This window comes from Gloeophyllum trabeum (assembly GCF_000344685.1).
Source record: "Gloeophyllum trabeum ATCC 11539 unplaced genomic scaffold GLOTRscaffold_00003, whole genome shotgun sequence".
Taxonomy (NCBI): domain Eukaryota; kingdom Fungi; phylum Basidiomycota; class Agaricomycetes; order Gloeophyllales; family Gloeophyllaceae; genus Gloeophyllum; species Gloeophyllum trabeum.
Window position 1 is genome coordinate 1 of NW_006920412.1, and position 25,620 is coordinate 25,620.

At 52.4% G+C, this 25,620-nt stretch overlaps 10 protein-coding genes across 10 annotated transcripts; 5 read left to right on the forward strand and 5 right to left on the reverse strand.

Annotated features, from left to right (window-relative positions):
- Nucleotides 1-1,129: 1,129 nt before the first annotated feature.
- On the reverse strand, nucleotides 1,130-1,700 carry GLOTRDRAFT_126188 (uncharacterized protein; the record flags this gene model as incomplete). The annotated part of the gene is made up of 2 exons (XM_007864886.1): nucleotides 1,130-1,420; nucleotides 1,479-1,700. 2 exons carry the CDS (start codon nucleotides 1,698-1,700, stop codon nucleotides 1,130-1,132), a joined length of 513 nt encoding a protein of 170 aa, XP_007863077.1.
- A 273-nt stretch (nucleotides 1,701-1,973) lies between these two features.
- On the reverse strand, nucleotides 1,974-3,957 carry GLOTRDRAFT_71561 (PCI-domain-containing protein). The gene is made up of 11 exons (XM_007864887.1): nucleotides 3,843-3,957; nucleotides 3,686-3,785; nucleotides 3,553-3,635; nucleotides 3,356-3,497; nucleotides 3,146-3,299; nucleotides 2,863-3,090; nucleotides 2,660-2,807; nucleotides 2,446-2,602; nucleotides 2,296-2,386; nucleotides 2,167-2,235; nucleotides 1,974-2,109 (listed from the first exon to the last, which is right to left on the reverse strand). Exons 1-11 carry the CDS (start codon nucleotides 3,943-3,945, stop codon nucleotides 2,092-2,094), a joined length of 1,293 nt encoding a protein of 430 aa, XP_007863078.1. The 5' UTR covers nucleotides 3,946-3,957; the 3' UTR covers nucleotides 1,974-2,091.
- Nucleotides 3,958-4,067: 110 nt separating this feature from the next.
- GLOTRDRAFT_56134 (PCI-domain-containing protein) lies at nucleotides 4,068-5,923 on the forward strand. The gene is made up of 7 exons (XM_007864789.1): nucleotides 4,068-4,248; nucleotides 4,309-4,514; nucleotides 4,566-4,711; nucleotides 4,809-5,028; nucleotides 5,079-5,187; nucleotides 5,248-5,419; nucleotides 5,485-5,923. Exons 1-7 carry the CDS (start codon nucleotides 4,116-4,118, stop codon nucleotides 5,654-5,656), a joined length of 1,158 nt encoding a protein of 385 aa, XP_007862980.1. The 5' UTR covers nucleotides 4,068-4,115; the 3' UTR covers nucleotides 5,657-5,923.
- Nucleotides 5,924-6,112: 189 nt separating this feature from the next.
- On the forward strand, nucleotides 6,113-7,521 carry GLOTRDRAFT_56136 (uncharacterized protein). Its single transcript, XM_007864790.1, has 4 exons — nucleotides 6,113-6,433; nucleotides 6,499-6,700; nucleotides 6,756-7,204; nucleotides 7,260-7,521. The coding sequence occupies exons 1-4, from the start codon at nucleotides 6,126-6,128 to the stop codon at nucleotides 7,264-7,266; spliced, it is 966 nt and encodes a 321-aa protein (XP_007862981.1). The 5' UTR covers nucleotides 6,113-6,125; the 3' UTR covers nucleotides 7,267-7,521.
- A 2,760-nt stretch (nucleotides 7,522-10,281) lies between these two features.
- GLOTRDRAFT_35406 (P-loop containing nucleoside triphosphate hydrolase protein) lies at nucleotides 10,282-11,304 on the forward strand (the record flags this gene model as incomplete). The annotated part of the gene is made up of 3 exons (XM_007864635.1): nucleotides 10,282-10,716; nucleotides 10,914-11,149; nucleotides 11,199-11,304. 3 exons carry the CDS (start codon nucleotides 10,282-10,284, stop codon nucleotides 11,302-11,304), a joined length of 777 nt encoding a protein of 258 aa, XP_007862826.1.
- Nucleotides 11,305-11,559: 255 nt separating this feature from the next.
- GLOTRDRAFT_136609 (uncharacterized protein) lies at nucleotides 11,560-13,417 on the reverse strand. The gene is made up of 6 exons (XM_007864888.1): nucleotides 13,345-13,417; nucleotides 13,244-13,295; nucleotides 13,072-13,189; nucleotides 12,537-13,022; nucleotides 12,065-12,488; nucleotides 11,560-12,005 (listed from the first exon to the last, which is right to left on the reverse strand). The coding sequence occupies exons 1-6, from the start codon at nucleotides 13,366-13,368 to the stop codon at nucleotides 11,877-11,879; spliced, it is 1,233 nt and encodes a 410-aa protein (XP_007863079.1). The 5' UTR covers nucleotides 13,369-13,417; the 3' UTR covers nucleotides 11,560-11,876.
- Nucleotides 13,418-13,541: 124 nt separating this feature from the next.
- On the forward strand, nucleotides 13,542-15,327 carry GLOTRDRAFT_71571 (uncharacterized protein). Its single transcript, XM_007864889.1, has 4 exons — nucleotides 13,542-13,768; nucleotides 13,821-14,165; nucleotides 14,217-14,423; nucleotides 14,471-15,327. Exons 1-4 carry the CDS (start codon nucleotides 13,562-13,564, stop codon nucleotides 15,143-15,145), a joined length of 1,434 nt encoding a protein of 477 aa, XP_007863080.1. The 5' UTR covers nucleotides 13,542-13,561; the 3' UTR covers nucleotides 15,146-15,327.
- A 276-nt stretch (nucleotides 15,328-15,603) lies between these two features.
- GLOTRDRAFT_136611 (AP endonuclease) lies at nucleotides 15,604-17,791 on the forward strand (the record flags this gene model as incomplete). The annotated part of the gene is made up of 12 exons (XM_007864890.1): nucleotides 15,604-15,847; nucleotides 15,900-15,983; nucleotides 16,047-16,209; nucleotides 16,265-16,432; nucleotides 16,483-16,566; nucleotides 16,626-16,740; nucleotides 16,794-16,893; nucleotides 16,952-16,968; nucleotides 17,024-17,055; nucleotides 17,104-17,111; nucleotides 17,168-17,276; nucleotides 17,336-17,791. The coding sequence occupies 12 exons, from the start codon at nucleotides 15,604-15,606 to the stop codon at nucleotides 17,709-17,711; spliced, it is 1,500 nt and encodes a 499-aa protein (XP_007863081.1). The 3' UTR covers nucleotides 17,712-17,791.
- A 232-nt stretch (nucleotides 17,792-18,023) lies between these two features.
- Nucleotides 18,024-19,907, reverse strand: GLOTRDRAFT_37156 (kinase-like protein; the record flags this gene model as incomplete). Its single annotated transcript, XM_007864766.1, has 4 exons — nucleotides 18,024-18,410; nucleotides 18,470-18,777; nucleotides 18,829-19,167; nucleotides 19,760-19,907. Coding segments are annotated over 4 exons (1,182 nt in total), but the record flags the coding sequence as incomplete, so codon positions are not given.
- Nucleotides 19,908-24,034: 4,127 nt separating this feature from the next.
- Nucleotides 24,035-25,406, reverse strand: GLOTRDRAFT_126197 (uncharacterized protein; the record flags this gene model as incomplete). Its single annotated transcript, XM_007864891.1, has 5 exons — nucleotides 24,035-24,319; nucleotides 24,377-24,732; nucleotides 24,784-25,060; nucleotides 25,114-25,330; nucleotides 25,390-25,406. The coding sequence occupies 5 exons, from the start codon at nucleotides 25,404-25,406 to the stop codon at nucleotides 24,035-24,037; spliced, it is 1,152 nt and encodes a 383-aa protein (XP_007863082.1).
- Nucleotides 25,407-25,620: the final 214 nt, after the last annotated feature.

Consider the following 25,620-nt stretch of genomic DNA (forward strand, 5'->3'; position numbering starts at 1 on the left):
ACTCACCAGCAATGTCACACAGGCCACGCTTCTAGGCTATCTACGCTCCAGTGAGTCCTGGACTGCTGCAATGCCAATGGTTTGATCCAAGGTGACATACCTTGATGGCTGGGTCGTTGGGATCACTCGGGATAGTCGTCAATGCAGCGATGGAGGACATCGAAGTAGCTTGTGGAAATGGATTGCCTCTGTCGCTTGCACGTCCTCCTATTTACATCTCCCTGTACCATGCCTCACAACTACCTCATGGTAGTCTGTTACAAAGCATTCCCATGACATCATCGACGTGTCAAGCTGCTACTGCAGTTATTTGCCGTAATTTTACGGTGGGACATACCCATTGAAGACCCCCATTGCACCCTCAACCTGATCCCTGTTGCGTAAACAGACATGGGCCGTAAAGTTACGGTGGGTGTTCCCACGCTCCTTCCTAATCTGGTAACCCAAAGCCAGCTCTAACCCTAGGCATTTAGTAAATCACCTTATAAATATAATATATTAAATAAAATAAATCCAGTGGCACAGAACTGCCATGAGTCCTGCCTTTCGACCCTTCGTATGACCCTTCGACCCTTCGTGGAACCCTTCATACGACCCTTCGTGGGACTCTTCATGTGAGGGGTCATTATGACAGCCGACCCTTCGCCGACTCTTTGCTGGTCCCACGGTCTCCCTCCCTTGTTGGCTCATTATCTTCAAATCGGGTCCGCCGTTTCCTTAGCTTTTTTGCACATGTTATCTACACTATATAAACTGTTGTTTGCCACCCTAATTACCCCAGGGAAATGGTTTTGAATTTTGGATTAAATCCAACTTTTTGCCTATAAATCCCAACTTTGACTAGTTAAATAGCGTCCATGGGAAGTTCTACTCAGAGAAAGGTACTGTCCAATAGCAATGCTTGGAATGGAAATGGAATGAGATAAGCATGGGAAAATCATAACAACATCCCCAGAATTATTATTTTCAAAGTTGGGTTAATCCCAACTTTGACTAGTTAAATAAGGTGATAAGAAAATTCATATATATTCATTGTATCTACTCGATGTACTGTACGCAATTGCCCTTCGGGCAACCGACCACCTGGGGCAAACGCACTCGTCTTCCGTTTGCTTGGAATATTTCAACATCAATGGAACAGAAGGTAACTCACCACCTCGGTGTTATGCTCTGTGAGTGCTAAATCCCCGAAGACTTCTGCTACAGCCGCCCTCATTGACAGGAACAGGTGTGCTTTGTCCGGTTCCCATCTCGCCCATGTCGGGGCATCCAAATTCCCTCTCCATCCAACAAACTTGTCCACAATTGCCACGGGGCTGGCACGCTCTTGATATGCAATGCTGCAGTTGATTGGCAAGGTTACAGCTACAAACAGACAGTGGACGTCTTGATCCGCGAAAAACCCGTCTGGTTTCGGGTCCTGCGAGAGACAGCAGCATGTGAAGGAGCATCAAGAAGGACATAGGAAGCTCACATACATTGCGGCGAAGCATCCACACTTCGCAGAACGCTTGGTCGGATGATGTTCTTAGGCGCGTCTTACAGCTGCATGTGACTTCGGCAGTGCGAAGCTGCTTGATGAGTCGATCGCCGGGGTCGGGCGGTGGAGGAATCGGGTTGGCGAGAGGGCGATGTGCTCGCGGGACCAGTATATGAGGGGTGTAAAACGGGTTGGCCATCATGAACCGCATTGAGGACATGGTGGGCTGGGACTTAGAGACATTTTGAACAGGCTGTAGATATGGCAAACAGCTGAAAGATCTATGTGAGGATAGGACAGCGATTCCATAGCAGATCGGTAGAGGATAGCTTGTCTATCCGCGGCTGGATAGTTCGTGTAAACATCAGCTCTCACCACTGTCTGTGCCAATTTTAGACCGACGAGAAGTTCGAATATGCCCGAGAGTAGGTGTAGGGGATAAGAAATAGGATAGGTAAGTATATATTAGTTATCTACACCTATCCACCCCGTTGAACAGAAAGCAGGAAACGCAGTGATTGCCCCTCAGTGACATCATTCCTCAGAAGAAAAACATATATGTATAACGGGAAGATCAATGCATTGGATGTATCTATACAAGTACAATACCACTACGCGATTTTGACCGACTGCGGAAGTCCAGAGGTGAACAATGTGCACGTGACAAGAATAAACAACCCACTCACCTTCGCATAAAGCGAGTCGACAACCTTCCCGACCTGCTGCAGTGTGTCTATCGCGGCACCGTACGAATTCTGCGCGCGCATAATCGAATGAGTTTCGATGCTTGCAACATCAGGCTGTTGGCTACTCACATCTACTTCAGGCTCATCGTACACGAGCAGACAGCCTCTGCCCTGGTCCAACACGCCATGGAATATCTTGTCAAGGATCATCTGCGACAGCCTACGTTCACGGCACAGTTCAGCATGCTGCGCCCGGCGATGAGATAGGGAAACACGCACTTGGCTTCGACCTCCTGCTGACCCTGCCCGACCTGCCGCGCAACATAGTCGACCTCCACGACGGAATACGGCTCCACGATCCGCAGGAGATTCTGCTCCAGGAGGGTGTCGTAGAGCGCAGCGAGGTGCGAGCGGATGGTCGGGTCGGACGAGAGCTCTGTAACCGGGCGTCAGCATCGCTCTCGCTTGTCGGGAAGGCGAGGGAGGTACAAACCGTCTCGATAGTCCCGCAGTGCCTTCTCGAAGTCGGCAAGGTTCCGGTTCTGATGTGCGCGCGCGACCGCGCGCATACTCTCCACCTCACGCAGTTGCGCATACTTGGCTGCAAGTTTGATAGACAGCAGAGACGTCACGTCATCGGGCTACAGGTACCGCGTGAGCAACAAGCAATCTACGGAAGAAGACACAGAGACGCACCAGATTCAGCATCACTTTGCACAACAACATGTACTTGAGGGCTTTCAAGCTCCCCTCCTCATCACCCTGATTCCCCATATTCTCGAATGACTCGAAGAAATACGAGTAAGCGGTCGTGTAGTCCTTGTCCTCGGCATGGAGAACGCCAGACTGTAAGTCGAGGGCAGCTTGGAGGTGTGGCGGGCAGTATATCGAGTTGGCGGCGGTGCGAGCAGACGTCAATGCAGCCTGACGATTACCTGAGTCAGTACGTCTCCAAAGTTCCCATAACGGGCTAGCGTACCTTCGCCTTTGGCATGTTACCAGTCCCGCGATATACCCGACTCTCGATTAGATGGACCTCCGTGAGGATCATCTTGTCGTCCAACCGCCGTAGCTCCGTGAGGAGCGTGTCAATGAGAGCGAGGGCTGGCTTGAACTGCTGGGTGTCGAGATAGCTGCAAGAGGCGTCACCGTCAGTGGATGAGTGGACAGGATGGCATGGCACACGTACATTCCGGCCAGACGGGTCTCTAGACTCTGCTTCAAGAAGATCCGCTTCTCATTCTTCGCCCATTCGATATTGTCCTTCAGCACTCGGATCTGCGTCTGGGCGCTGTTTGGGATTGGGGTGAAGAAGTCGAGGAGGGTGCGGACTGGTGGCTTGAGTGAGCACGGCGCGCAAGGCATAGTACTGAAGTCACTACTCACTGAGCTTGGCGGTCTTTGCCTTTGCGGTCGAGGACATAAATGACCTCGAGAGGGTTATCACTTCTGCCAGGCCTTCCGCATTCCTGGAGCGCGCCGTGAGCTCAGAACCAGAATATCCAACTCTGGGACGTACTTTTGGTCTCGGTACAGCTCTCCGAGCTTTACCAGGGACACCTCCTGATCCCGCAAAGACTGATCCCTCTCGCCAGTGCTGGTTCCGGGCTGAGCCGTGGCTAGACCGAATCAATTAGCCAAAGGAGCAAGGCGGTATACTACATTCCGGTACACACCTGAGGTACTGCTCAGAATTTGCTTGTATATTTGCTCTGCCTGCGCCGGGTTAGACCTCTTGACGGAGTCGGCCTGTTGTAATAAATCCGCTGGCGAAGACATGGCGAGCGGCGGTGAGGGAACGATTGAAAGACTTGCAAGCGAAAGCAGCTGCAAGTGACGCGTCGAGACCGTGGGAACTCACTGACGCGTCCTTCATGCGAAGCGGTCAATCGACTTGTACTGTACCGCGTCTGCCTGCTTTCTTAGTCTCCTCCTAAATCCTCGAAACTATGGCTGAAGATATTGTTCTACCTATTCCCAACCTCAACCTTTCCCAGCAATATTTCACCCTGTCGACGCCCTCCCTGTCCCATCTACATGAAACGGCACGCAAGGAGCTGCTGGAAGGCATCAAAGCCGACCGTAAGTGACCCTTCGGCTTTACAGAGAAGAGGGTGCTGAAATAGGATGTGCAACTGGTAGAAATGGCTCCATACTACCGGATAGTCACCTCGACATCCGCATTACCACTGGACCAGTCTCTTCTCGACTCGATGGAGAAGGCGAACAAGGAGGAGCTCGAGAAGCTCGACGAGCGATTAGCGGAGGCGGAGAAGACGGAGGGCGAGACGGAAATCTCGGACGTGCTACGCGCGCGCGCCAACTACTTTACCCGGATCGGTGACAAGGTAAGTGACCTACTGGGCTCTCTGCCTACGCCGGATGCTGAGTGCGTCTAGGACCGTGCGGTGGAGGCGCAGAACCTTGCACTAGAAAAGACTCCCGGTTTAGGTTCGCGGATAGACATCGCCCTCACTCTTGTCCGGATAGGTTTCTTCTTCGGCGACTACCAACTCATCACGTCCAACCTCACGAAAGCCGAAGAGTAAGTACATAACATTTCCGTCATCTTCAAGGCCGCAGCCTCGGCCTCGACCGGCTGAATATTATGTTGCCGCACGATATTCACTTGATCTCTACAGATTGACTGAGAAGGGTGGCGATTGGGACCGCCGAAACCGTCTCAAGGTCTACCAGGGCCTCCACCTACTATCAATTCGCCAATTCAAACGCGGTGGAGAGCTCTTCATTGACGCACTCTCGACGTTCACTGCGACGGAATTGCTCAGTTATAACGACTTTGTGGCATTGACGGTCGTGGCAAATACGCTGACGCTGAAGCGGCCTGATCTGAAGAAGAAGGTGCGAGGGATGTCAGTCCGTGGTATTCCACGAATCAACGTTTCACGCAGATTATCGGCGCACCAGAGGTTATCGGCGTCCTGCCCGAGCTACCCATTCTCGCCGACCTCACAAAGAACCTCTACGAATGCCACTACGACAAGTTCTTCCTCGCCCTAGGTAAAATCCATCCTCTTGTTCTGTATGTAACTCGAGACTGATGGCTGCCATTTTCTATAGCAACGGTCGAACAAACATACCTCCGTCCCTCGCGCCTCCTCTCCCCCCACACCCGGTACTACGTCCGGGAAATGCGGATACTAGCGTACAACCAGCTGCTCGAGTCGTACCGCAGCCTCACGCTCGAGAGCCTCGCCGCCGCGTTCGGTGTCAGCGTGGAGTTTGTGGACAAGTGCGTGGCCCTCGTTAATATCCGGATTATTCAGTCTGCTGACCGGTCGGGTCCGTCCCTTCTAGTGAGCTGTCGAGATTCATCGCGTCCGGCAGGCTACACTGCACAATCGACAAGGTGCACGGTGTTGTGGAGACCAACCGGCCATCCGTGAAGACGTCGCAGTACGAGACCGTGGTCAGGCAGGGTGACATCCTGCTCAACGCAGTCCAACGGCTGAGCAAAGTCTTGTACTGAGCGTGGGCGGCTTTGTGGGTCGAGCAGGGCGTGTCGCGGCTATGAAACCGATCATGACCGTGACCGAGGTGGGCGGCGGTCTAAGTCGTCGGTGTGGAGGCTTTTCGAGGTAATTAGACTTGCATGACCTCGGCGCGTGTCTGCACTGCGAGCGTCCCGATGATCCCACCAGGCGGTTTGGGCCTGGTAGAAGAAGAATATATTCATATTTCGTAGTGCCAATGATGTTAGACAAAAGACAATATATTCTACGAAACCTGAGAAATTAATGGATCCTCTAAATGTGACTGTACACGCCCTTGGATGCAGGTAATTCTATGCGATATGATTGGCTCCCGCCCAGGGAAGCGTAGCGGCCCGACAGCCGATGTTACAAACCTTATCGAAGTTGTAAGCGTCGATCAGTATGCTTGAACGCTGCCTGCGCCGGGCACCTTGGAGAACTTTAGCTCTTGCCCTCACATCAAATATGTCAGTCGTTAACGGTGATATTGCAACTAGTTCAGGATATACAACCACAAGTCTCAAGCGACATCCGACTTACTGGCTGGAAGACGGATCTCTAGTCGTCCGAATACAAGACACGGGTTTCAAGGTCCACCGGACACTGTTACAACGAAATTCGCCCTTTATCGCATCTGGAACCTGGAACTCTGAAGAAAACAATCGACCGGCCTCGGAGGAAGTCGAGGGGTGTGCGGTCTTTTCGATTCCAATCGATCGTGGCGTCTCTTCGGATGACTTTCAGACATTGCTGGAGCACCTGTACCATGATGCGTAAGTTGCGGAAATTTTATTGTCAGACGAGATCTGCATGTTCCGTTGACCAAGCCTCTCGCAAGGCCCCTGGACACAGACGCTCCGTTTGCCCGCACTGCCGCAGTACTGCGCGTGGCATCGAGCAAACAGTTGGATTTTCCCTCGATATACTCAATAGCCCGGAAACGCTTTGAGGAGCTCTACCCGAGCGGTCCGCAACCATTCGTGCATCCGGACAACATAGAGGAAGCTCTCGAATTAGCCGTAGAGCACAATATTGAATCGGTAAGGACTACGATTCTTACAGTAGGGGCTTTGTCATCAAATCATCCTCGAATAGGTTCAGAGAGGTCTTTTCTACAGTATAGTAACAACATCCGAACTCCACGACGAGGAAGAAGCTGGGATGGGCGAGGCTGTCACGGCCGCAGCCCCGGCCAACGAAAGCGTACCTCTCGACAGCAGACCGCTTTCGCCTGCCAATAAGGAGCGAGCGAAGAAATTAATGAACAGCATCATGGAGCACTTCACGCCCATCCTATTTACTGTTGAGACCGCTGAACACATGCCGTGCACAGATACCTTCGCGGATAAATGGATGCCGCTCGTCATCGGTCCAGCGCTGGAGAATGGCGGCGTAGGGAAGCCGCTTGAGACGTTGCAGAATATCATCGACGTTGACTGGGAGGCGGAGGGCCTGTGCGCCGAGTGCGCGGCGCTGAAGAGGCAGGAATGGAGAGAACAGCAGGAGGATATATGGGCGAAAATAGGCGTTTGGCTCGCTGAAACGTGCGTGCTTGAGAATGAATGAAAGTATCACCGCATGACAACTGACCCGTTATAGCCGGTAGCTCCTGACGCGGGAGTTTCATGAGCCAGGGAGAGCAGCAGGACCGTTGGCATGGAACGTTTACGCCCTCGGAGATTGCCATGAACGAAGAATTGTCGGCGCATGGGGACCCACTTGTTGTCTTGTGCCATGCTACATATAACCCTCAACCGTTTTATCCCATTTCCGAAATCTAACAAAGAATATATCGTGGCATCCCGCGATGCTGTATGATGCACATATGCGCTATCCAATGGCAGGTGCGTGCAGGTCGGACGGTCCTTACTGACTGACTGTTCAACGCCCTCGTCTCGGGCGTCTCGGGAGCGACATCAAGTCCGGTTGCTATTTTCCATTCTTGTTCTAGTCTTAAACTGTTACCCCTGGGTATTGGACCCACCCACCGACTTAATGGATAGCGTCTGCCATTATTCTCTGGCCCAGGTGTTCTCTTCAAATGTCATGTTCCGCTCGCGGAAGGAGGACGATCTCCGCTGTCTGTCGCTTGGTGTGTGCTGCTACAATGCGTCCTGGTTGAATGTTCAGCTCCCGACTTAATCCCGGTACCCGCCAAAAAATGGCGCTGTCCACCGCTGATCCTCAGCTTTAGTCAGGTATGCCGCTCAAATCGGAAGATACAGATCGCCTTTATTCGCTGTCGGTGCTACTGGGGACGCGTTTGTTCACTCTAGCCGTGTCGCCTTCCCAGTCCTCGTCTGAAGCATGCACCGCTATGCGGCGCTGGCGATACCTGTAACGACAAAGCACGGCAACGGGTAACCACCGAACTGCTGCACACCCGTATCCGCAGGACCATTTCCGTACTACTCATCTTAGGACATGCCAGGAGTCTGTCTCATGGAGTCGCTCACCGGAACACGCTTGACAATGACACCGCTATCTTTCCCACATGCATTGCAAGTCTTGCAGAGATAATGATGCAGCAATTTCGAGCGCAATTCCAGACAGAAGTCACTGAGGACCTGAACTAGGTGCGATATCCTGCGAACGTATAATCAATCCTTATTACAGGTGTGACAACGGATACGCCCCGTCTTATTCGGCATCGCTCGCATCGCCCCTGTTTCCTATGTCCTGCCGATTGTAGGCGCGCTTTGCGCCCTTCGGGGCCTACAACCCGGCTGCATATTACATTAGCAACTTAACTATGGTGGGCGCCAGATTGGTGGCAGCGAATAGCAGGAATAGGGCAATTACACCTCTTCTGAACCGGTTAGTGCCACTCATCTATACCAGAAGACGCTTGGTGCCACAGTGGCACCTCCGCCACAACCAATGGGCGTTTTGATTTATAACGCCCTTCTCGATCCATCCGGTCACGACGCCACAGTACCACAGGAATCCCCATGTCTCAGAAGCTCGACGCGATGTTCGTTAACTCGTCCGACCCCCCTGGTCACCATGGCAAGGAAGCCTCAAACCAAGGCATGCGCGAGTTCACTTGGGGGATATTTACAATCGTATACGACTTGAATACCACTCGCTACTGGTGCCCAAGGCTGTCGCCGAAGATCGTGCCAGAATTTGCGGCGGACTCCCAGGCAGTAATAACGTTGTTTTGCGAGACTTTCAAGCTTGCACCTATCCCTCTCCTCCTTCATCTATTCGCCACAATATGGGGCGCTTTCCCTCCGTTATTTTCGCTTTATACGTTGAATGTCCTGCTGCAACTAGTACGTCGTTTGTACTTGGTTATACGTTGGCACTCACCCTCTCGCAGGTCGTTGCAGGCATTGCGTTAGGAACGCCAGACCATCTCGGAGTGAAGTTGATCTTCTTGACATGGACAATGCTGAGCATAATCACGACTGCTATTGACTGGCTGGTGTGAGTAGCTATGAGAGTTCGTATCGCTACTCTCTGACTGAAAGAATATTAGTCAAGATACGACTGCCCTCTTACGAAGCCACCTACGCATACATTTCTTACCTCGACTGGTCGATGGTAGGTCTCGCGTTCTTAACGATGTACAATGAAGGCTGAGAGTGAATCACGAAAGCAACTGTGTCACTGGATATGAAGACACTGCAGGGTACGTTATTTATTTGAGCGTCTCGCGATATAACATAGCGCCGAACGTGTAGTAGATCCCGCCGTGTCAGGCTCATTTCCCAGAGAATACCTGTTTGAAGACGCAGCCCCCGGATGGGAAGCTCTAAGCGAAGGATGCAGAATACTCGCGAGCGTCCTCAACGCCCTCGCGCAAATAGTCGTCATTTTCTGGATAATATTGCGAGACGATGGGCTCAACCCAGGAACGTGCCCGCTGGTAATTTTCGGATATATCGCATTGCGCTATTTTCGTAACTCGCATGGATCGTCTTCAAAGCGTAAGTACTAGCCAGTGTATGTCTTCTTTGTCCTAGACGCTGAACCGTGTCCGACCAGCATATGTATTCTACTCTGAGAACCCTCACTATAAGAGACTAAGTCTCTTGTACAGGATCGCATTCGGGCTAGAAATACGAGAAAGCCTCGTTTCTGAAGGCGGGGCTAGGTACGTGAGACAAGGTAAGCTGTCCGTATCGGAATGAGGAGTTGAATGACGAGGCTGCGGGTTGTATTAGAATATCGAAGTGAAAGTAATGCTCTAGGAGTCGGGAAGAATGATCCTTCGCACCTCAGATTCTCTATTCCATGGCCGTGGTATGTAACCGTATGGCAGCAGATCCTGGTGGAATTGCCTCTGGTGAGTTCTGGTCTTGGGCGGGTAGGACGTTTTGAACATATGTTGCTAGCTTTGCATCTTTTGCCAAGAGATATGGATGTTCACTCCAACATCTTTGACCTGTATGCTTCTTCTATGGCAGGCAAATAATTCTCTACGAGGCGGCTTTCAGTGCGATGACATATGCCTCGCCTTCCGACGAGCAGTGTCGTCTGCGAATGCCTTGTACTCTGCGGTGAATATGCCCAGGTCAGGCGGCACAGGCAATCTCCCTTATCCCGGTACACGTTCAACAGAAGGGGCGAATTTGTCAATGCGGTGAGCGCTGTGCATGGGTATGCGCAATTCATGCTGATCGGCCAGTGCAGCAACGTTTCCTTCGCCTATCCCGCTTATGATGCGTTTTCGAATAAACCAAGAACTATCCTAAGAGAGATATGTTGCGACTTCCTTCCAGGCTCATTGACCCTCATTGTGGGGAGAAACGGCAGCGGCAAGTCCACGCTGCTGAAGCTTATGTCCGGGATCTATACGCCTACGTCGGGAGACCTTCTTTTGGACGACTGCCCTTTGCGTTCCTTCCGAGAGGACGACCTTCGGCAAGCAATATACAGGGTACCGCAGGAGCCGCAGATATATCCGCTCTCTCTGCGAGAGAATCTGCAGATCGGACTGGCGCAGCCGCCGGACCAGGCCTCGCTCGCGCGCGCAGTCAAAGAGGCTGGCATCGCGGACCTAGTCGGGTCACTCCGAGACGGTTTTGACACCCTAATGGGTCCGTTAGTTACCTCGTATCGCGGGCTTGCAGCGTCATCGCTGGATGGGACCAGCGAAACAGATTTGTCTCCACAGTTGAACGAAGAATATCTGAAGCATTTCCGGCCGGCCCCAACCTTGTCGCGTAAGTTGTCCCTTTTCACGGATGGCTCTCCTTTGCTCACCTCGTTCAGGCGGAGAAACACAGCGACTCGCATTGTAAGGAGCAATCTCGCAGTTCTTGTTATTTAATCGCTGATGAATTGTGTAGGACTCGTACAATCGTCCGACTGGAACACTCCGACGTACGGCTCCTGCTCGTCGACGAACCAGCCTCTGCGCTGGACCCAGTCGCCGAGCTGGACTTTTGCACGAAACTTCGAAACTCCAGCAAGGGCAGAACCGTCGTCGTCGTGTCCCACCGCTTCGCGCAGTTGGCCAAGCGCGCGGACATGATCCTGTAAATAAAATATCAATCGTGTAGTTTCACGTACTGACTTTGCCCGTAGCTGCATGAAGGACGGCAAGATCGTCGAGAGGGGAACACACGAGGAGTTGATGGGGGTCGGTGGGGAGTACTGGGAGCTTTATAACGCCCAACATGCAAGCGACTGATTTGTTAAGAGGCTTTCTCGCATTCTATATGCTATATTCTATGGTCATAGACGATACCAAACACGCCACTCACAACTTCCATCGACATGTACTATTATTACCTGAGTAGAATGCAATTAGTGAATGTATCATATCGTGAAAGGAGTTCAAGACCGACAGGTGCTTGAGATGCCTATGTCTGCTCTGTTCTGAATGTCCCGTCCATGGGAGATATAGCTAAAGCTATTAGACACGATTCAGGGGCTTGAGTGGCTAGCAACGAGACGCAATATGACATGATGCATTTCACGACCGACCTTTGCTCGCGAGCAGTAAATAACAAAGAAAAGACCGACCGTACGTACATTTACAATAGGAGCAGAGACAGAAGAAGTCCTCGTACCGTACGCATAAAGGGCATAGTAGCATAGAGCTTGGGGGGTGAGAGAAATAAGCAGCGGAACGCGCGAACGCTAGCAGAGATAGAGGGACGGACTGGTAGTCTCCCTGGAATGTCCTCTACACCCTTCACCTCCGACGCTCCACGCCCCTGCCTACGACCCCATCAGAGCGCGGAATAGATAAGGAAACGGTTACAAGAAGTCTTCTGCCCTGGCACGCTTCTTGCCTCGGGCCTCCTCCGGCACCGAGTTCCCATCGGCGGCGTTCTCCGACCCATCCGGCACGTACCGATATTTGGGGTGCACAGCACGCTTCTCATCCTAGAACGGCATACCTCAGCGACAGGCACTCAACTCCTCGACATGGGGAATATACATACGGGTGAGAAGTTAGGATCAGCGTACTTGAGCACAGTCGGCTTCTTAAACGGAGGGTTTGTCTGTGCAAGGGCTGGGTTAGGCAGCTTAAGCTCTGCGGGCGGCGCATTGGACGCATGGGCGTTCCCAGGTGTGAACGGCGACGCCGAGGGCGGAGGCGGCGGGGCTGGCGACCCGCCAGGCGGCATATTGAGCACACCGGGGGCTCCAGGAAGGACAGCGGTGGGAGCAGGGATGCGGGGAGGGGAGGCGGCGCCGGGGTGCGGCGGGCTGAAGGGCATGGGAGCACCAGGCGGGACAAAAGCTGGGGGAGGGGGGAACGGCGGGCGAACACCTGCTGGGAAGGGCGGCGCACCTGGGGGGAGCATACCGGGAGGCGGCGGCCCCGGGAAGCCGGGCGGCGGGGACCAACCTGGTGGCGGTGGGCTGGGAGAAGGTGAGCAAACGGCGGGGTTGATAGAGAATGATACTCACCCTGGGGGGAATCCGGGACCGCCGGGGGGCGGAGCCATGAACGGAGGGGCTCCAGGGAAGCCGGGTGGAGGGGCGCCTGGATAGAAAGGAGGAGGGGACATGCCAGGCGGCGGCGACATGCCCATTGGCGGTGGCACTGGCGGGGCCGCCGGCACTGGGGGCGTCGCATACGTCTGCGGGGCGGCGTTGTACACAGCCGTGGCGGCGGACGCGTCAGCGGGTGGGGGCGCGGACGTGCCTTCGCTGGCGCCCATGAGTGCCTTGTGCGCCTCCAGCTGCGCCTTGAGCTCGTCCTCGGACAGCGGCCGGTTCTCGATCTTTGGCTTTTTCGCTGGGGGCTGGGATATGGAGCCGATGGCGAGGCCGAGCTCGATCTCCTTCCGGCGTTTGTAATCAGCGACGTCGGGGGCGGGGATGCCCTCCATACCGAAGATCTCGACTTCGTAGCCATCGCGGCCGGGCAGCGCGTTCTCAATTCGGGGAAGCCTGAGGCGGCTGGTAAGCGACTGAAGACCTTGCGAGATGAAGTACGTACTGGTCGGGCTCGAGCTTGTGGACCTGCTGGATGTGCACGGCCAAGCCACCGGCTGTGTTCAGACGACGTGGGCACATACTACATTTGAAGTGCTTGGCCTTCTGGTGTTGCATTAGAACTGGGCACCAAAGTCAGCGTACTAGACAACACATGTGTTGGGCCAGACACCCACCTTTCTCATCCTCGAACTCGCGCTCACAATACCAGCACCAAGGCCGGAGAACCTGGTAAACATCAGCCAGCAGTCAAAACAGCACGGCGAATGAGCTTTACCGCCTTGTTCTTCTTTTTCGCCATTTTCCAGTCTTTTGAGTCAGTGGATGGTGCGAGTGACGAAGGCGACGATGAACAGACGCCCGTGCGCGTCGTCGCAAACGGTGCCGGCGCCGTCCGGCGGAGCACAATCGGAGTTTGTACTGCGGGTCTCCGTCAGCGGGCGCCTAACGACTTTGGCGACGATAATTGAAGAAGGCCTTGGTCGGAACCTCGGATGATTGGCCAAAGCAGGTCCGAATGGATCTTCATCAGGCTCTGCATCCTCCTCCTGCGTTCCGTCGCCCCTCTGTCCATCCTGTACCTCCTACTTTCATGGTACTATAAATCCATTCTAATCAACGAATATGTCGGCTTTTACGCCCTCGCGGAAGCCTCATTTTTCCTCTTTGTTTACTTACCCCGGAAGCGTCTGTTGCAGAGGGTGAGTTGCACCGCGTTATACCGAAAACAGGGTGCTAACAAATATGTCTTAGCCCGCCCAGCACCCCCCTCTGCTCGACCGCGAAGAACTCCGCATGCACTATGAGCGGTGCTGCACCCACCTGCGCAACACCGCGCACACCACCGGCTGGTTCTTCTCCTGCGCGTTCAACGACATCAAGCGCGAGAACGTCATGGAGTGGCTGCTCTGGGCCTTTTTCCACTGCACCGGCCAGGACAAGCTGAAGGACTGGGAGGCAGAGCTCGAGCAGTATGTCCAGCAGCTCGAGAAGGCTATCGGGCAGCGGTTTGACCCCGGGCGCAACCCGAGCGTCATGAGCATGCGGACGACCTTGGACCCGGTTATGATGGTACACAGACCATTGGTCTGGTACATGGTGCGTGAGTCTGTAACCTCTGTGCATTGCCCGGGTCTAAATTATTCGCAGATCGTCGGATTTATAGATACCTATTCATCCTTGAGGCTAGCGTCACTGGGCTTCAAGCACTACGCGACACATCGCTGGTTCGGTGCCTTCCCTCCTAGACCCCTCACCGTATTCTCGCGCAAATCGATACACCCTCAGATGTCCTTCTGGTACCGCCCACACCGGAGTAAAACAAAACTTCCCGTCCTCTTCATCCATGGCATCGGGGTAAGTCTCTCGTGACCAACCCCTTCCTTTCACTCACACCCTTTCAGATCGGTTTCTGGCCGTACCTCCCCTTCCTCGCCGCGCTCGTCCGCGAGAACCCCGACGTCGGCATCCTCGCGATCGAGATTCTCCCCATCAGCATGCGCATCACCTCCCCACCTCTCACGCGCAAAGCCACCTGCCGCGCGATCGACGACATCCTCGCGTCCGTCGACATCTACCGCTTCGCCATCGTGTCGCACTCCTACGGCACCGTGATCACGTCGCACCTACTCAAATCCGCCCTCCTCGCCCCGCGCATCGCCGCGTGCCTGCTCGTCGACCCGATCCCGTTCCTCCTGCACCTCCCCGCGACGTCGTTCAACTTCCTCTACCGCACGCCCAAGCAGGCGAACGAGTGGCAGCTGTGGTACTTCGCCTCGCGCGACCCGGACATCGCGCGCACGCTCTCGCGCCACTTTTTCTGGGGCGAGAGCATCCTGTGGAAGGACGAGCTGGAGGGCAAGGACGTCGCGGTCGTCCTCGCGGAGAAGGACCAGATCGTCGACGCGGGCGAGGTACGGTGGTACCTCACCGACGGCGCGGAGGAGCAGTTCCGGTGGAAGAAGGGGAAGTGGGAGGTGCTCTTCTACAAAGGGCTGGATCACTCGACTGTCTTTGATACACCGTCGCGGCGGAGGCCGCTCCTCGATATAGTGAGGAAGTTCGTCAGGCAGGTATAGATGACTCGGCACGAACTTCACGACATGGGATATCCCACCGCATACACGGAGGTCCATAACACTGATCATACATACACGGAACCCGCATTGAACATTCCCTGGATATACTATGTTGTACATCTTAGCTAGATTGGTACCATACTTTTAAATTGCACAACGACGACGTTATCCCCTATACCCTGACAATCCTGAGTGCTCTATGTTTTGTCAATGATAGACCGCAGCTCTGCAAAATGGACGGGTGATAGCCAATGCCCAGCTTCCGAGTCCAGGATTGTGGCGTTGGTACTAGTCACACTGTGACGAACGCGTCGTGATCACGTGGTGTCCTTGGAGAACCCGAAGAGACTCGAAGGCAACTTGAACTTGCATTTCTCTTTCATATCTTGTCCTTTCAGACTTCTGCTTCTATCTAGCAAGCTTCTCGTGGTTGCAGGCGTAATCCATGGAAATATCACATGTCTGATCCTGAATCGTCCTCGAGCATGCTGCGAAGGAGTACGCGTCTGGTAGCCGCTGCAATAACACAAACCGTGTCTCATAGCCCGACCCCACCTAGCGCTCCTCTGCGACGAGTCCGGACGGTCAGCAAGTCCACCGCCGTAGCAGAGGATAGGAGGGTGGACGGCGTCCCGAGAAGGGCGGCTAAGCGGGCGAAAGTGGAGGTGGCTGAAGCAGAGGAAGGAGTGAACGGTGTGACAGGTCGGTGGGTCTGCTTTGCTTGACTACTCGAGCGGCTTAACACGCCGATTAGCCAAAGAGACTGGCAGTTCCTTAAGAAAAAGGAAGTCTGAAAAGAAAACTCTGCCGCAGGAGGACGAGGATACAGATATCCAGGGTAGGTGTTTGCGGGGATCAGCGCATGCATGTGCTCAGTGGACGCTTGGACTTTAATAATCAGAGACAAAACGTAAACGTAAAGGCAAGAAGAAGAAAGCCGAACCTGAGCCCGAACCTTCTCTCTCCGACTTTGCACCCCGACCGGTCAGCGACTGGAAATTAGGTGCCCACGTCTCCGCTGCCGGAGGTGTTGAGAATACGCTCGTCAATGCAGCGAGAATACGGTACATTCAGTCTCTCTCCCGCTTCGTGCACAGATATCTCATTTCCGATATGCAGGGCTAACTCGTTCGCACTATTCCTTAAGTCCCAGCGCAAATGGACAGGGCCCGCGCTTACAGAAGAGTCTATAGCGAAATTCAAGCTGCGGCTCGGCAGCTTGGGCTACTCTCCCCAGGACATCCTTCCGCATGGGAGCTACCTGATAAACCTGGGCAACCCCGATGAGTAAGTCTCGCTCTGCCTTAATCGGTGTCGACCTGACGACGTCGCTCCAGAGGTAAACGCGTGAAGGCCTATGAATGCTTCTTGGAAGAGCTCCAGCGATGTGAGGAGCTCGGGCTCCTCCTATACAATTTCCAGTAGGCATGCCCGTTTGACTATCTCTTCGTCACGTTACCTTGACGTAGGCGTACCCAAGTCCAGGTTCGACCGTCGGCGCCGTGCCGATGGATACATCCCTCGGGTACATCGCAGAATGCTTAAACCGCGCACACAAAGAGACGAAGTCCGTCGTTACCGTCATCGAAAATATGGTGTGGCATCTGTCAAGTGACTCATAAAAGCGACCTGATGATATGCTTTCAAGGCGGGTGCAGGCAATGTGATCGGCTCTGCGTTTTCCGACCTCGGTGGGATTATCAAGCAGGTGAAGGATAAGAGCCGGGTTGGGGTGTGCCTTGATACTTGTAGGTACTTATATCGCTGCCTGCTGCGAGTAGATCTAATGCGCATGTATCATCGAAGGTCATATGTTTGCTGCCGTACGTGTCTGAATGCCTGATGTGTGAGCTCACGCGCCTCAATGCGATCATGTAGGGCTATGACATCAGGACCAAGGACGGCTGGCGGTGAGCGTTCCCTCGTATCCACCGCCGGTAACACTAACACTCGACCAGCGCAATGAGTAAGCTGTTTATGATCCCTCGAAATGTTGTCGGACTTTTAAGCTTTATCTCTCAGTGGACGAGTTCGACGCCGAAGTAGGCATGCAATTCCTCCGAGGCATGCACCTCAACGACTCCAAATGCGATCTGGGCTCCATGAAAGACCGCCACGAGAATATCGGACTGTACGCCCTCCTTCTCTGTCCCCCCTCCTCGCTCTGCAGCTCATTTCATGCACACCTAGCGGCTTCCTCGGCCTCAGAACCTTCCATCACATCCTCACCGATCCCCGCACGCGCGGGCTCCCACTTGTGATGGAAACACCGCAGTACGACGATGTCGCAGTGTGGCAGAAGGAGCTGGAGGTGCTCAACCGCCTCTCGACCCTCCCTCATCCCGACGAGGAGGTGCTCGCGGGCTGGACGGAGGAGATCAGGGCGGTCGTTAAGGAGGCTAGTGTGGCCATGGAGAGGAAGAAGGAAGCGACGAAGGTGAAGATGGCAGCAAGGAAGAGGAAGGCGCAAGATGATGTGGAGGTTAAGGAGGCGGAGTTGTCGGAGCTGAGTGATCTCACTGATGAGGATGAAGCTGAACTAGAGACGCAGAACACTGCTGCGTAAGCCGTTAATGAAGCCCTTCCTGTTGCACATATTGCACCTCTTCCCGAATATGCAACAGACAGATATCCACGTGAGCGAGGATGGATTACGGACACGACATGCCTGCGGATAGGGTAGAAGGTATATAAGCAGAGCGGTATCTAAGTGTGGACGTGCCATACAAATGAGCTGGGTAGGTGGACACCAAAATGAGTGGGGGAAGTCAATAACAATCTATGGGCTCTGTATGCGGAGCACGGGTGAGCCGCTCACTCTACTAAGCTCGGGATTGTGGAACCTTCGAGACCATGGGTCCATAAGGCCTGTCACAAGTCATGACTTACGTGCTTCAACAGTCTCCTCGGTCGCGGGTTTGAGCCACGGGTCCTCACATAGTTCAGCTGCAGTGGCTCTCTTCTCCGGCTCCCACTGCAAGCATCTCCTCATGAAGCGCAAGAACTCTGCCCTCTCCTCGCCGTGCAGCCGATTCTCCCGCCATTCCAGCCCCCTATCCGAATGGACGGGGATAACACCGATCCACTGCCCGTCCCTATCGAAATACTGCTTGTGGATCCACTCCGGGTTGATAGATCGCTCAAGCAGGCGTAACGGAGGCAGCCCCATCACGTTCACCATCTGCCGCAGGTGAAGCACGTTCCACGGTTCGCCTTTCGAAGTGAACGGATGAAAAAGGGGCTTTGCCTCGAACATGTGCCAGAGCTGCCAAGGAAGGCGCCTGAACATGGGGCTGAGCGTAATGAAGTGACGGCGCCACATACCATAACGCCGGCGTTCCATACATCAACAGGGTACCAGAAAGGTATGTCCAACAGAACCTCTGGCGCTCGGTATGGCAATGACTGGATGTCGTCGTTGTAAAGCGTCGAAGCATCCCCAGGACGGGTCTCGCCAAAGTCCGTCAGCACAATGCCCGTGATGTCGTCCGGGTACATCGCAACCGAGGTAGTGTGCACTACATGCTCGCCGTCGACTTTGCGCGGGGATGGTTCCCTAGCTTCGTACTCTTCTAATGCTTGAAAGACACCATCACTAGCCGTTCTCAGGAGGAAGTTCTCCTCGCGGAGGTCTGTGAGGACTGGGTAAGTGAAGAAATGTCATACCGGACAATGCAGCTCACCGCAATGAATCAGGTGAGCCTCGGTGTGGAGGAACCTTAGAGCGTCGAAAACGAGCGTGGCCGTAGCACGGAATAACTCAAGATTCTCCCATCCCGAAGCGACGTGCTTTCCAAAGTAGGCTAGATTTGAACAGAGTGGCTCGAGCACGAGGTATTCATGAACAGCACCCTCTCTGCCTTGTATCGTGAAGCTGTCCCAGCATTTTTGGATGAGTGGTGACTCGCGAAGTGAGCGTAAGCGATTATAAGCGCCCTTTTCGCGCGCAACGCTAGGATAATCGCTTATACACACTTTGAGCGCTACGTATCTATGATCCCTAAGACGCCCCGGTGCGGATACTTTCAGCATATCGGACTCTCGCTCATGATGCAGCCAACGTACACGAGATCACGCGCGAGCCAGACGGCAGCGGACATTCCGTAGCAGGACCCCTGAAAATACCGATGGAGGTTAGATACCGATTCCGTAAAAAAGTGAGGTCTGGAGGCCGTATGTTAGATACGGTTGCCGTAAAATGTGGCGAAGCGCCCAAGAGGCCGGATACTTCAGTCCCGGTAGAATTGAGGCTCGATATCCAAGGTCAGATACCATTGTGGTATATACCCGGCTTCTCCCGGCACTCAATCACTCGCTTGTGCGGCCACAATTTGCCCCAATCAATATTTGAGCTGAGATTGCACTGTTTTGGCAACATTGGGCCTATATATGGCATATTGTAGCGAATAATGCCTTATTTTGATCAAATTTGGCTAAGAAAAACCCTTGTAACCGGATCAAAATTCAGAGGTTGGATATCTGAGTCCCGGTAAATCTCGAGCCACACGGCTAGGTTGGTATCGCGTCCCGGTAAAAACAGCCAAATTAGGCAAAATTCGGTCCCGGTAAAAATGAAGCAAATCAGGTTCTCTGGTATCTAACCTCCATTGGTACTTTCAGGGGTCCTTCCGTAGCCCAATTTTGTCAGCACTTCGTAACGTGACTGGAAGACCTCGCCGATACGGATGGGGTAGTAGATTTTCAGACTGTACCAATCGAAACCTTCCTCCTGTATTTTCTTTGCAACATCTATGAAACTGAATGTACCAGCTGGGGGATGCCTGGTATTTGTTGCTCTCACTCGAGCACTAGTCGAGAATCGACGAGACCAACGAAGTACAGTCGAGGTAACTAGCGTCGCTATACGTTGCGGTTAGATCCGTGTATGAACAAGTGGCAAGTGCAACATCAATATTCTGACCCAGGCTCCTAGAACCATCCGTCTCCGTGTCCTCTATCCTCCCTGCTAGGGCGTATGTGAAGATGCTATGTAATAGGGCTTATATAATGCAACTTATTTATAGATGTGTTTCCTAATTAAGACGACTAGTGAGGATGAGGATGCTCTGAGACAGCTGGCCCAACTCGTCATCCGAGGTTTTACCAGAATTATGGTTGCACAAATATGATATACCATACTGTATGGCTGTATTAGCATCTGATAGCCTTCCAATTCCTCTAGAACCAACACAGAGTCGAGGGGTGGTCGAAGCGATTCCCACGGTTCGAACCGCGCTCATTAGCACGGGTAGCTGATCCTGGATCATGCTCACAACACCCGGAGCCTGGAGATATATTGTAGATTAGCTCATTGAATAGCAGCCTGTATACATCTAATACCTGCTAATAAAATACCTTCTAATAAGCTTGAAATGCTTTTTGTGCATTCGTAGCTCGACCGAGAGGTCACCCATGCTAATGTGCAGAGGTTGCACTGTAGGCCGGCAAATCTCGATGTCCACTGGAGCAAACCACACAGTACCCCAGATTATCACGCAGCTACTCCTCAGAAATACTACTTAATTGAAGGCGGAAACACATGAGATAGTCTTTTGTACTACGGACACAATTACTACCCTGACTGCCCCGCTATACAATGATGCAAACTTGCCCACGCGATCCTGCCTATTACGGTGCATATTCAAACTCTGCTCATTAGCATTATCATGCATGGCAGTGAGTAACACCCCCAATCTTTTGATTTCACCAACCATAGATTAGATCACGCCGCTGTGGAAATGAGACATTGGCAGCGAGAGAGCATTGGAGATCCCTCCTGCATTGCTGGTTAACTGATTGATATGTTTGTCTCACCGGTGGAGGAGCCACACATGGACATCACCCAAGAGAGCACCCAATGTTGAAATAATCCTGGCAAACAGAAAACGAGCACGCTTGCCCCAGGTGGTCGGTTGCCCGAAGGGGCAATCGCACACCATACAACAAGTAGATACAGTGACTATATACGATTTCCGCATAATCATTCACCTGCTACGACTGCCTATGGCAGCCCCATCCTATAGCGCGCGAGCTGGCAAGCTCAATTGATAACCCCGAAATTCCAACACCCAAAGCTGATGGGAAGAGCATGAGATATCAGATATGGGTGCATGTGAAGAGATAGTTGAGAGTTTACAGAGGAACAATACACACTCTATTACAACAGATGTCCAAGCAAAGAAAGTAAAGCACTGAATCATTCATTAGTGTCTGTATTCTTTTTTCTGTGTTCTAGGAGCATTGAAAACAGCCTGGTTTATCTAATCCAAGGTCGCCGTGCAATCACCATCGCTGCGAGAGCACCTCCTGACCAATGAGAGGTGATTATGCAAGCGGGACCCCATGACTGCCGATCAGAGGTGGTCGAGGTAGTCGGGTTCACGGAATTCTCCAGGCGATGCCCCTTGCCTACACGCCCATCCTGGGAAACTGTTTTGGGAAGGTCAGCCTGGGAGCCTCCCGAAGCCCTGGTTTGATGTCGATTGGAGTCCAGTTAAACATTGCTGTAACATAAAAACAGTGGATCAATCTCAGCTCGCAAAATTGTGATGTCGTTCGAGCTCAAATGTGAGGTCCAAGAAACACTTTGGGACACACCCAGAACATAAATAGCATTTCACACTGTACACAGTAGTGGTGATACCCACTTGCAAGTTGGCTTCACTGGTTATTGGCTAAGTATACGAGATTATGGGTTATGACCTCTGAAAATCTATGAGTTATTGGGCATCACAGAGTTATGGCTGTTTAAAGGGAACTGCAAGCATGGATCACCAGGATCTATGGGTTCTTGCAGCATTTTACTCCTGCAGCATCTTGGCACTTGCATTCCCACAACCATCATTGTTTGGTGCAGATCCAGTAAAGACTCTTCCTTTGTTCTCCAGGACTTATAATGAAGTACAACATAGAAAAACTCTAGTTTTGGTCAGAGTTACAGGTTTACTACATCAGAACTGGCTTGAATTGGTATAACAGATCCAGAAATAGCCCAATGGAAGTGTATATTCCAGTGATGCAACATTTTAACAGGTATATTCAATCTACAAGTTGAGTCCATATCCAACTCCAGGACTTGCGACAATACCTGCAAAAGTAGTGACCCACTGCAGGATTAGAGTTCAGAATCAGCATGCTTACTGTGGGAAACCCTTTCAGAGTTTAAACTATTCACTTGATATCATTTTCTAAATTTATTTCCCAAGTCCGGCTAATGAGTCATGCTGTCAAGTGCTATCAATAGTACTTATAATACCACACCCAGTTACAGGAATATATTTGGAATTTCCAAGTATTTTTGTGCAAGTTCCTGACTTTATTTGGCCACTGAGGCTAATCAGTCATGCTGTGCAGTACTACACCACCAAGTCTAGCACAGATGCTGTGCACGTGGAGTGCCCCTCTGTAGGGAAGCCACAGCCGCATGTGGCATGGGCTGTCCGCGCACCGGGTTGGCACATGTACCTTACTCATGCTGTGCGTGAGACCCTTCCGATGCCACATGAGTGTGCCACACCTGCGGGACCTGTGGACGAGGTCTGTGTAGCACACTGCACTTTGTCTCAGTGATCCCGCGGGGTTCTCCCTCTCAATGTATGTACCGAGTAGAAGTAACATATATATTGTACTATCGGTACAATGTACTAAGTGTGATCCTCTCTCTGCCGTTTGAATGGCCTAGGAGGGTCAAGACCATCCTCCATGATGAATTGTACTTCACCATACACCGCACCCTTGGGAGAGACAACTGTCTGATTATCTCCTATCTCATGCTCCATTATGAATTCTAGGTCGGCAGGCTCTCGATGTTTATCCTGCTCTCCCAGCTCAGCGTCACCTTGATGCCCCACCTCCGGGGACTGTGACTTGGCAACATTCGAGCCCTGTGCGGCGGCTGTACCAGTCTTGCCCGCTTTTGCTGCTTTCTCTGCGGCTCATTTCAGCCTTTCGGCCTCGAGCTTCTTCTGCTTCTCATTGCATGCCTGCCGTAAGGGCTCGACGAACTTCTTGTGACTTTCGTAGCGGTCTTGAATATAAGGGACAGGCACAACCAATGCACGAGGCAGGATGGTGCAAAGCATATGCGCGTTATGCAACGCATGCATATTAATTATATACCGCTCTACATCCTTGTGCTCAATGAACTGTTCATTGACCCCGGATGCTTCACGTTCCTGCATTCGAGGACGAGAACCTGTTGCCGAGCATCCCGCGTATAGACAATCATGGTGCACATTTACGATAAAATGAATATCCTGAGTGATTACATATTCGTCAGAATAACCTGGTAGCAATTCAACAACTTCCACGCACCTTTGCCAGCAATGTTATCGAAGATTTCTCTCCTTGGTGGAGGCGGAGAACCGGCATATCAAAGACCGCATGGCGTGCGGAGCTGACTTCAAAAGCTTCAAGCACTACGTAGGTTGTCGAGCTGGTCTTTTGTATCAATATCTGCTTGATCCTGCCAGCGATACTTTTGTCCTCGTGGGGGATCAATACAAGAGTGATCAGAGTACTTATGAGAGCCTCACCACTGCAAATGGGGACTTGCCGAACACCCATGAGCCGACTTTACAGACATCAGACAATGCTGCAATAATGTGAACGCCGGGAATCCAGCTGGAGAGTGGCTCGTGTGAGGGTGGATTGAGAGACTTGATCGCCTCTGTTGAGCTCCAAGCTACCTCCACTCATCGCACCTGAGGGACAGCCCGAGCTGTGCCTGGGTCCTTAAAACTTAGATACATAAGGGGCTATTTATTAATACAACACACCAGGTGTACTCGGCTTTGAGACGGTCCAGCCAAGATGATTCTGCAGAATCTTATGCTTTCCGAGGAAGCTGCATACCTGGGGAGATGCACAGACCCACTGTCCATCAGTCTGCTACCACATAACCCCTGTGATTCGCTGCTTGAAGGCTTCTTGATCAGCAAGTTGTATTGCAATGTCATGGCTTGGAGAGATCCTGTTTGAAAGGATAGCACAGAAACGAAATATCGCATTGAAGCACTCAAACAGCTCCGTGGACCTCCCAATTATTGGCCCAAAGCGGCGGATATCCTCGGGGAGGTGGTCGAGTAGGTGTAGCTTGATCTTTGTTGAAATCTTCGACGGATTGATCTTGGCAAAGATGTCAAGCACATTTGCCGCTGCCACCTTGACGTCTGCCTGTTAATGGGATGATTCGTGAGCAGAGCAAGGAATGAAACCAATATATAGCCATACGATATACTCTTCGAAGTTCGGGATCTCAGGGAACCAGAGAAGTGCACATAGTGAACCAGTGGCCTTCCAGAGATCGAACTTGTTTGAGTCCACAAGTTCGTACAGGTGGAAGACTGCCGTCTGCAGGATCTCTTTGAACTGTTTCCCGATTAATGAGTTGCGGTACTGCCAAAGGTAGCTTGCTCGTATCGGAGGAATTGTCAGACCGTCAATAGAACTCGATTGCAGCCGCAGGAAAAATATTGATTGCTGCTCTTCTGAGAGTGATGTATGGGTCATATGCCATCCGTACTTAACCACCCCAAGGAGGATTGTGTGTAAAACTTCGATCGGGGTGTCACGGCTGGGATCGAAACCTGTAACTCGGCGTGAGTGATCACATATTTTGCGCAGGGCCATGGACGAACCTGGTACTTGTAAGAATGGATTGTATATATTATCGCCGTTCTGTATCACCCATTCCATTAATTCTTTTGCAATATCTTCTTTGCTGCGGCTACGGTTTGCAGCCTTCAGTTCCCTCGCACGCTTCAAAAGCATGTCGATCCAATGCTGTGTATATGAATCTTTTACACCTGTATCAGTCTGCCGGGTGGACACGTGCTTCGCGACACCATGGCATGCGAGCTGAACCTGTGCCTTAACTTCAGAGAGTGTTTCCTTTGCGCTTCGTGGTTCTTGTGCCTAGCAGGTGCATGTTGATGCTTAATCAGTGATAAGAGTGTGTACAAACATACCTCAAAGAGGCGATGGTACCCTTCATCTGTAACACGGAAAGCCTCAGAACCACCCCGCCTACACCTGCGGCAGTCATAATTGCCATTGCTGCCAATGTGGCCGCACTCTTCGCTTTGCATTGGGTTGTCGGCATCGGCATCATTCACAAACAACCTAAAGCGAGAGAACTCCGTCGCTCCAGGGCTAGGGACCCATATCGGATCCGTTTGCGATGCCCTGTCAGTGGAGAAACTATTCACTTTTGATTCAGGATACATTAGTATGCAAATACGTACTCGATCATGCGCTTCATAGCAGCAAACTGCTCAGCAACAGTAGCGTTGGGAGATGTAGATGCGAAGTGAACATGGAATTCCTGCTGCAGGAGTTTGCGTGGTAGGTTACCATGAGTTATGTACAGGTTCCAGTGTTTGTTCCAAGACTTGGAACGATTGGCTGAGACATCATCAGCCCACACGGTAATCCAGCTGGAGTACAAGGGTTCGCCTTGAGCGAGACGGTGGAGG

Bases quoted from the DNA above. Each gene is read 5' to 3' on its own strand.
- GLOTRDRAFT_71561 (XM_007864887.1), bottom strand. From the start codon at position 3,945: ATGTCTTCGCCAGCGGATTTATTACAACAGGCCGACTCCGTCAAGAGG. The intron at 3,300-3,355 runs GTACGTGTGCCA...CGCCTCTTGCAG, and splicing joins GAGACCCGTCTGGCCGGAAT to CTATCTCGACACCCAGCAGT. The intron at 2,236-2,295 runs GTGAGTAGCCAA...ATGCGCGCGCAG, and splicing joins ACGATGAGCCTGAAGTAGAT to AATTCGTACGGTGCCGCGAT.
- GLOTRDRAFT_56134 (XM_007864789.1), top strand. From the start codon at position 4,116: ATGGCTGAAGATATTGTTCTACCTATTCCCAACCTCAACCTTTCCCAG. The intron at 4,249-4,308 runs GTAAGTGACCCT...TGCAACTGGTAG, and splicing joins GGAAGGCATCAAAGCCGACC to AAATGGCTCCATACTACCGG. The intron at 5,188-5,247 runs GTAAAATCCATC...CATTTTCTATAG, and splicing joins CAAGTTCTTCCTCGCCCTAG to CAACGGTCGAACAAACATAC.
- GLOTRDRAFT_56136 (XM_007864790.1), top strand. From the start codon at position 6,126: ATGTCAGTCGTTAACGGTGATATTGCAACTAGTTCAGGATATACAACC. The intron at 6,434-6,498 runs GTAAGTTGCGGA...GCCTCTCGCAAG, and splicing joins GAGCACCTGTACCATGATGC to GCCCCTGGACACAGACGCTC. The intron at 6,701-6,755 runs GTAAGGACTACG...ATCCTCGAATAG, and splicing joins TAGAGCACAATATTGAATCG to GTTCAGAGAGGTCTTTTCTA.
- GLOTRDRAFT_136609 (XM_007864888.1), bottom strand. From the start codon at position 13,368: ATGGCGAAAAAGAAGAACAAGGCG. The intron at 13,296-13,344 runs GTAAAGCTCATT...GATGTTTACCAG, and splicing joins CGAAAAAGAAGAACAAGGCG to GTTCTCCGGCCTTGGTGCTG. The intron at 12,489-12,536 runs GTGAGTATCATT...ACCTTCTCCCAG, and splicing joins GGTCCCGGATTCCCCCCAGG to CCCACCGCCACCAGGTTGGT.
- GLOTRDRAFT_71571 (XM_007864889.1), top strand. From the start codon at position 13,562: ATGATTGGCCAAAGCAGGTCCGAATGGATCTTCATCAGGCTCTGCATC. The intron at 13,769-13,820 runs GTGAGTTGCACC...AATATGTCTTAG, and splicing joins GGAAGCGTCTGTTGCAGAGG to CCCGCCCAGCACCCCCCTCT. The intron at 14,424-14,470 runs GTAAGTCTCTCG...ACACCCTTTCAG, and splicing joins TCTTCATCCATGGCATCGGG to ATCGGTTTCTGGCCGTACCT.